The 8,067-nt window shown below is 41.1% G+C and overlaps 1 protein-coding gene and 1 pseudogene across 1 annotated transcript; both read left to right on the top strand.

Annotated features, from left to right (window-relative positions):
• Nucleotides 1-756: 756 nt before the first annotated feature.
• On the top strand, nucleotides 757-2,340 carry LOC123120160 (receptor-like protein EIX2; annotated as a pseudogene).
• Nucleotides 2,341-4,809: 2,469 nt separating this feature from the next.
• LOC123119202 (uncharacterized) lies at nucleotides 4,810-7,846 on the top strand. The gene is made up of 3 exons (XM_044538915.1): nucleotides 4,810-5,051; nucleotides 6,293-6,396; nucleotides 7,532-7,846. The coding sequence occupies exons 1-3, from the start codon at nucleotides 4,840-4,842 to the stop codon at nucleotides 7,672-7,674; spliced, it is 459 nt and encodes a 152-aa protein (XP_044394850.1). The 5' UTR covers nucleotides 4,810-4,839; the 3' UTR covers nucleotides 7,675-7,846.
• The last annotated feature ends 221 nt before the right edge of the window (nucleotides 7,847-8,067 follow it).

The following is an 8,067-nucleotide window of genomic DNA, read 5'->3' on the forward strand; positions in this document are numbered from 1 at the left end:
TTGAGCATAGTTGAGCTGTCCGGCAACAACCTTGTTGGACTTATACCGCCAGGGCTTTGTAATTTGACGCGTTTAACAATCCTTGATCTCAGCCAGAATCAACTCAGCGGGAATGTACCAACTAAAATTGGTGCCCTTGCTTCCCTGACTTATTTGAACATAAGAAGCAACAACCTTACAGGAAGTTTACCGGCCGAGCTTGGAAAACTGAAGCATTTGGCTTACCTTTATCTCACAGATAACAGAATTAATGGAGGTATACCCACTGCATTGGGTTCTCTGGAGGATCTGGTTAATCTGGACCTAAGCAACAACGACCTTAGTGGTTTGATCAAGGAAGAACACTTTGCAAATCTAAAAAGTTTGAAGTTCATAGACTTGTCTTCCAATAATTTGAAGATTGTAGTGGATTCGGATTGGCGTTTTCCCTTTAGGCTACAGTATGCAGATTTTTCATCTTGCCAAATGGGTCCTCTCTTTCCAGCTTGGCTTCGGCAGCTGCAGGGAATCGATTCACTTAACATTTTGAGCACCGGTTTAGAGGACAAGTTTCCTGATTGGTATACATTTTCAATGACAACACATCTTGACATCTCTGACAACCAAATAAGTGGTAGCTTGCCAGCACATCTGGATGGCATGGCCATGGAAGAACTTTTTCTCGGTTCAAACCGGCTCACCTTTTGTGGTCATCTTTAGAGCCACCGCATCGATCCGTATGTGGTCATCACTTCAGCACGGGGACGCTGGGGGCTCATGGCCTTTGGGTGCAACCGTCTGGAGATGATTTCACAGGCGTTACTCAACCGGTTTGACTGGCCTGTCACTAATAGATTATGTGGTTAAGTCATGTAATCTTTCGTTTGTACCCACCTTTTGTGGTGTTTTATTTTTCTTTTTGTCGTTTTAGTTGATACTATGTTCGTTTCAGACCTATTTATTTGCTTTTAATAAAAATGGTTGTGTGCATCATGATGATGCAGAGGCCGGGGTGTTTTCCCTTTTCGAAAAGAAAAAAAAGAAGAAGAAAAAACCCGGCTCACCGGGTCAATACCTTCGTTGCCAACAAATATCACCATATTAGATATCTCCAACAATAGCTTTTCAGGAGTAATACCATCAAATTTTGAAGCCTCCCAACTTCGAATACTGCTTATCCATTCAAATGGAATTGGTGGGTACATTCCAGAATCTATTTGCAAATTGAAACAGATATTGTATCTGGACTTGTCAAATAACTTTTTGGAGGGTGAAATTCCTCAATGTTTTGACATACAAAAATTGCAATATCTTCTTCTCAGTAACAACAGTTTATCAGGAAAATTCCCAGAATTTTTGCAGAATAACACAGCTATGGAGTTCTTGGATCTTGCATGGAACAACTTGTCTGGAAGATTGCCTGCATATGGATATGAGACCTGGGGAAATTATGTTTCGTACTACTGAGCCACAATGCATTTTTTGATAATATTCCAGTTGACATAACAAGGCTTAGGAATCTTCAGTACTTGGATCTATCAGGCAATAGTTTCTCTGGTGCAATACCTTGGCATCTACCAAACCTAACAATTATGACAGAATTACAAAATGAATACATGGATGAAGGTGATCTGCAAATTGGAGGCACAATTTGGAATGGACCTAATTACCTTGGGCAAATATTGTCAGTAGTTACAAAAGGACAACAACTTCAATATGGTAGAACACTTATATATTTTAGAGCATTGATTTATCAGGCAACTCCTTGACTGGTGAAATCCCTACAGACATCACTTCCCTTGCTGCACTAATGAATTTGAATTTATCATCCAACAAATTGAGTGGACAAATTCCAGACATGATTGGCACCATGCAGTCACTGGTATCTCTTGACCTCTCTCAGAGCAAGCTCTCTGGTGAAATCCCGTCGAGCCTGTCAAGCCTGGCATCTTTGGCCGCCTTGAACTTGTCCTACAATAATCTGTGTGGAAGGATACCCTCTAGCCGCCAACTTGACACCCTTAACACGGACAACCCATCACTTATGTACATCGGCAACGGTGGACTTTGTGGGCCTCCTCTCCACAACAATTGTCCAGGAAACGATTCTTCCATCATCCATGGCGATCTCGGAAGCATCAAGCAAGAGTTTGACCCACTGACCTTTTACTTTGGCCTTGTGCTGGGACTTGTGGTGGGACTCTGGATGGTCTTTTGTGCACTCTTGTTCAAGAGGACATGGAGAATTGCTTATTTCCGACTCTTTGATGAGGCGTATGACCAACTCTATGTATTAATGGTCGTGAAATGGGGAAGGTTGGCAAAGAACACAGCCACAGAATAAGCATTTTTCTTTTCTGAAGGAGGCAGTGTCTGTGCTGCAACGCATGAAAAGAGCTCTGGATTATTAACCAGGGTATGGTAGATCTTAGGTATCATATGTTATATCATTATACCTCTAAATAAAGATAATGATGTCTACTTCTTCTGATACATTTATGAGTTTACTATTGTGGTACATGCAAGACTTTAATATGTTGTGTAATTATACCGATACATGTAAATACTGTACTATTTTCTGGACTGTAATAATGAGTGTATTTCGCTGAACGGTTTTTACTTCTTTCAGCGATTACAGCATGTTGAGTGTTTTTCTTTGTTGCAAGATGGGTTTGTCATCTGAACTGAATCAGTAATGGAAATGCCTGAAAAACATCAGTATATAAGCTTGTACTCTGTGATGTACTGCTCCATTACTTTTTAATCGGTTGCTTGGGTCATTCAGACTTCGTATATTGTATGTCCTGAAATTTCTGCTTGTCATGATACTTGGATGAAAATTTTGCTCTCACCATTCGCACAAACCAATTTATGTGTCGGTCGGTTTCAGTTGATTGGGTTTTCTCTGGTAATTAAGTGATTGTACTTGGTATTCAGATCAGGCGCGCCCTCCCAATCTATGAAACATAAGAGAAGTAGAACAGTCTCTACCTTATATAACGTCGATAGGGAAACACCGGCTCTGACATGCTGTGGGCCGTCCTTGGAGGATTTGTGTGCTACTTCCAAGCACGGCGCTTCGTGTATAGTAAGTATTACTATCATGGTTAATTATAATTATGACAGCCTACCAGTATTGTATATGGCTAGTGATGCATCTTTTCTCATGCTTGTTTATTTTGCCATATAATGCAGGTGGAGCTTTTCTAGACCAATACGGGCCTTGAATGAATCAGATCAGGGTTGTTGTTGTGACAACACCTTTGACCGCCTAGGCCGGGATACAAACCGCTTGTAACTGTTATGCTTTTGGAACTGTCAACGGTTTAAATTGTGAGTTAAAACTTAAAAGCAAGGGGGTAATATTGAGAAGTAGTGGTGATTTACTTGAAATCGTATTGTGGTTGTAACCTTGGCAACAAAATTGTGACTGCTTTATGTCAGTGTGAAAATTACAGCCCAGCCTAGAATTTTTTGAGCCCTATAAAATTTCCATCATCTGAAAAACAAGTCCATTCTACATGAAGCATGCAACGAAGCATGCAAGCCACCAGAACATATCTTAAAGATTATCGCCTAGGCATTAGTTATAAAATATGTGCCATGAAAAAATTGAAATATTCAAATGTTATAAACTTCAGACCCAAAACTACTTTGCAAAACAAAAAGGAAAAGAAAATTAGAAAAGCAGCTACAAATAGAGTATGAACAAAGTACTAGTAGAATTGTTCTTTTGCAAAATTTGGTTTGTTTATGTCATCGGCAACAATTAGGCCTCGACAGTTTAATCTATAAGAGAACTTCGAATTTCACATCACCTGACTGAATGGGGGAATACCCAACAACTCAATCATAGGTTCATAACATGAATGGTTCCTCCAAGGCCCATAGCCTGAGGATGTTGATATTTTCCATCTGCTGTTGAGGTGAAGGCATGAGGTGCTATCTCCTGCACTGCACAGTAGTCAACTCTTGGGATTAAGAATCGGTAGCAACAAGTAACAAACTGTAACAAGTAAAGTTTCCCCCTATCAAACAATACATTAAGATTGTCGCCCAAAAAGAAAATTGTACATTGAAAATTTGTTCAAGTAGTACTTACAGCCTGCTGCTCCTAGACGGGCGGGACTGGTCCTTTGGGCAGAATCGGGACTTCGTGCGGAATTGGGTTTCCGTTCAGTACATAGAAAACTCTACCCAGTACACTGCAGAAAAGAGTATTAGGAAAGATGAAAGCAAAAGTTGCTGCCAAATTTATTGATACCAAGAGTAGAATTAATCTATACAACTATAACTAGGTATAGAGTGCTCATTATGTACCTGAAAGTTGAAATCATTAAAGGCATGGCTTTAGACTTTAGTGACCCATTTGAATTTCAGTATTTCAGGTAAGTGGTACAGCACACAGTAACACTATATTCATGTATATAAATGGTGAATCACATAGTACCTGCTGATCTCTGGTCCCTTAAACACGGTTTGCTGTAGGAAGTTCACAGACCAAGCCTCCATGGTTTCATGAGATATCCCGACAAGATGACCACTGTTGTTGAATATTGGTGATCCAAAATGTCCGTATGAATGAGAAGGAATACCGATACTGAGATTGCCCCATTGGCCTTCTTCTCCATGGCTGCTCACAACCACAAAACAACATTTGAGCTACCCCTTTTTTTTTGAGGAAAGGAGCATCATGCGTTGGAATTGATCTCAGTGTAACAAACTGAGAGAAATCAGGGAGAGACAAAGTCTCCTCACCTAACGTAAAGATGCACCACGATCGGAGGTGCCAAACCAACGTTTTGGTCCGGTCCCTGTTCCCTAGCGCTTATACATAAAAGGGAGGTATATGTCCCATGTATGGATGACGATTACAAACACACAGAACCTCAACTGCCGATCCTAAAGAAGCGCCAAGGGTCCAGAAGACCGGCCACCAGGAGGGTAGTGCCGGCGGCGTCCAGCACTCTGCACGTCCATCTCCATGCTGCTGCTTCTTCCCCAACAAACTCCACTCCCCTGGAGGCTCACGGCAGCTGCATGGAGCCCCTGATGGTCTCTGAAAAATCATGGTTAGTTCCCAATATTCTACAGAAGAGGTGTTTTAATCTAGAGATCAAGATCCTATTATGTTAATACTAAAGAATTATTTCTAACATCATGCCCTCAATGTCATATATCATGAAACTGATAAACAGCATATCATCATTCACATCAAGGGGACATCCTACCCCATGTTTCAGCCGTGTGACTTATGTGTTGTTCAAATATCCTGATACATGTAAGACTTTACTATTTTTCTGGACTGTAATCATGAACGTGTTTTTCTGAATATTTTGAACTCGTTTCTCCGATCGGGATGAGTTAAATTTTGTTGCTGTTGTTGCAGTGGGTTCTTCATCTGGAATAAATCTATCATGGAAACTCTTGCAAAACTTCAGTTTATAATCCTGTACTCTGCTATGTACTCCCTTTCTCAAGAGTACAATGCACATGATGATGTTTAGAACTGCATTTGGTCCTGATGTGCTGCTTTCTAATCGGTTGTGTGGAGCATTCAGACTTCTTGTACATGTCTTATGTTTTCTGCTTGTTCATGGTACTTGGATGAATTTTTCCTCTTATCTCTTGGAGAAACCAATTTATGCGTCTATCAGTTTCAACGCTTGGGTTTTCTCTGGTAATCAAGTGCTTGTACAGTTCTTCTGAATTTTTGCTGCACTGATGCATTTGGGTAAAAAGAGAGTGTAACCGATATTCGTAAGTACTTGGCAGAGAACTAACATTAATTCATGACCTGAGGTGGCAGGGTCAGAGGTTGGTATTTATCTCGAAGATACATTGGTTTCTAGTATTATATATATGCTTCAAGTTATGTGTCTATTTGCACCTTTTGATTTCTCGCTTGATGTCGGTTAGATTCCTTAATATCAGAAAATACGGGTTACAGACCTAGGCTTTCTCTTGTCCATGCTATATGTGTTCCATCAGATGAGTGTCCTCTCACCACCTAATGAAAAATGCAATGCATGAATCTTTCTACTACTTTTCTTCAGCCAACTGCAGAATTCAAAGTCATTTGCCTTTGGTCATCACATGTACAAGTTGTTTTTAATAACCTCTAATATATTGTTGATTATAAGTTCTAGTCCGTTTCTGCGTCTGAGCTAGCTGTGGCTCCAACATGTGTATGTAAACTGTAATGTACTAGTTACAGATTCACAATCATGAAACAATTTCTATGTGGTGTCCTGCCAGTCAGAGTAGAGTGTTATGTGTAAAGGCTGGTTTCTTGTCTCATTTTTTCCTTCAGGAGACGAGCTTGTCAGCATCAGGCCCGTCAGTGCATGGCTATGGAGTTTCAGATCGAACAATTCATATTTCAGTTCCTGGGCTTGCAAATCTCAGCCCCAGAAGGTGAGTAGGATAAGGGATTGAATCCTCTTTGGCCTCTAAAATTTGGAAGGCAGTGTTGGTTTTCATGCTGCCCTTTTTGTAACCAATACATTACTACAATACAGGCTCTGGCTCAGTGGTTGGGCATGCGATTGTGTAGCCCAACGACCCGAGTTCAATTCCTAGAATTGACAGGCAATGCACAGGGGTTTTCCTCCATTTATTAAGGATCAAGTTGGATGTATGGTGGAACCACTCATCAAAAAATATCTTGATACTCATTTAAAAAATTCTGAGGACCATGTTTATCTTGGTACTCATACTAAAATGGCTGTATGCATCCCTAGTTGGTGCAGAGGCCGGGGAAGTGAAATTCTCCCCCAATTATATATATTTTGGGAGGATACGTGGTTAGAAGAGACGCCCCTGGCCGTCCAATATCCCATCCTTTATAATATTGTGCAACGTAAGGAGGATTACGTAGGCACAGTCCTTCAAACTATTCCCTTGAACATTCAGTTCCGTTGTGTGTTAGTTGGTGAGAGATGGACTGCCTGGATGCATTTGGTTCGGAGACTGGTAGAACATTCAGTTCCACCGTGTGTTAGTTGATGAGAGATGGACTGCCTGGATGCATTTGGTTCGGAGACCGATAGAAGTTCAACTCTCCGACCAGCCGGATTCGACACAATGGAAGTTAACTAAGAATGAGATTTTTACGGTGAAATCACTCTATATGGATTTGATTAATTCTGGCCCAATCTCAAGATCGTTGCACATCTGGAGGGTTAAGGTTCCTTTGCGTATTAAAATCTTTATGTTGTTCGTCTACAAGCAAGTGATACTCACAAAGGACAACTTAATCAAAAGACGATGGGTAGGAAGTTCACGGTGCTGTTTTTGTGATCACGATGAAACAATACAACACTTATTTCTTGAATGCCCACTTGCCAAGTTACTTTGGAGAATGATTCATATAGCTTTCAACATTAATCCTTCAGTCGATATTGCGTCGTTGTTTGGGACGTGGTTAGCTAGGGTTGAACAGATTACTGCGGCTCGTATTCGGATTGGAATATGTGCGCTATTACGGGCTATATGGAACTGCAGGAATGATATGATTTTTAACAGATAACACACTTTAACTTTCTTGCAGGTCATCTTCAGAGCTACAGCTTGGATCCGTACGTGGTCCTTACTCACTCCTATGGACTCGAGGGAGCCTTTGGTTACTGGGTGCAACCAAAGGGAGATGGTAGCTCAGGTTATATTCAACCGGTTTGTATGGCGCTCGCATAACAGGATAGGAGTCTAGGGAGCTTATCCTTCATATTACTGTATCGGTTGCCTTTGTCAGCATGTAATTTTCCTTTTTTACTTTGCTCTCGTTTGCGAGCTGCAAGACTATTATGACGATACTTCACGGATTTTTAATAAAATGGCTGCAATGCATCATCATGATGCAGAGGCCGGCGGCATGTCTCCATTTCCAAAGAAAACAATACAGGCTCTGGACTTGTGACATCAAAGTAACTTGGGCGTGCAACTTTTCTCCGTCTCCAAGGTGAGGATACAGTGGACTACATTATTCTTAAGTGCATCGTGTCACGGGGTTCCTGGCGTAGATGCTTCGATGACCTACACATCAATGTTTGTTGCCCAACGCAGACTGATACTTTGGGAATCTGGTGG

The sequence above is a fragment of the Triticum aestivum genome, chromosome 5D (assembly GCF_018294505.1).
Source record: "Triticum aestivum cultivar Chinese Spring chromosome 5D, IWGSC CS RefSeq v2.1, whole genome shotgun sequence".
Lineage (NCBI taxonomy): Eukaryota > Viridiplantae > Streptophyta > Magnoliopsida > Poales > Poaceae > Triticum > Triticum aestivum.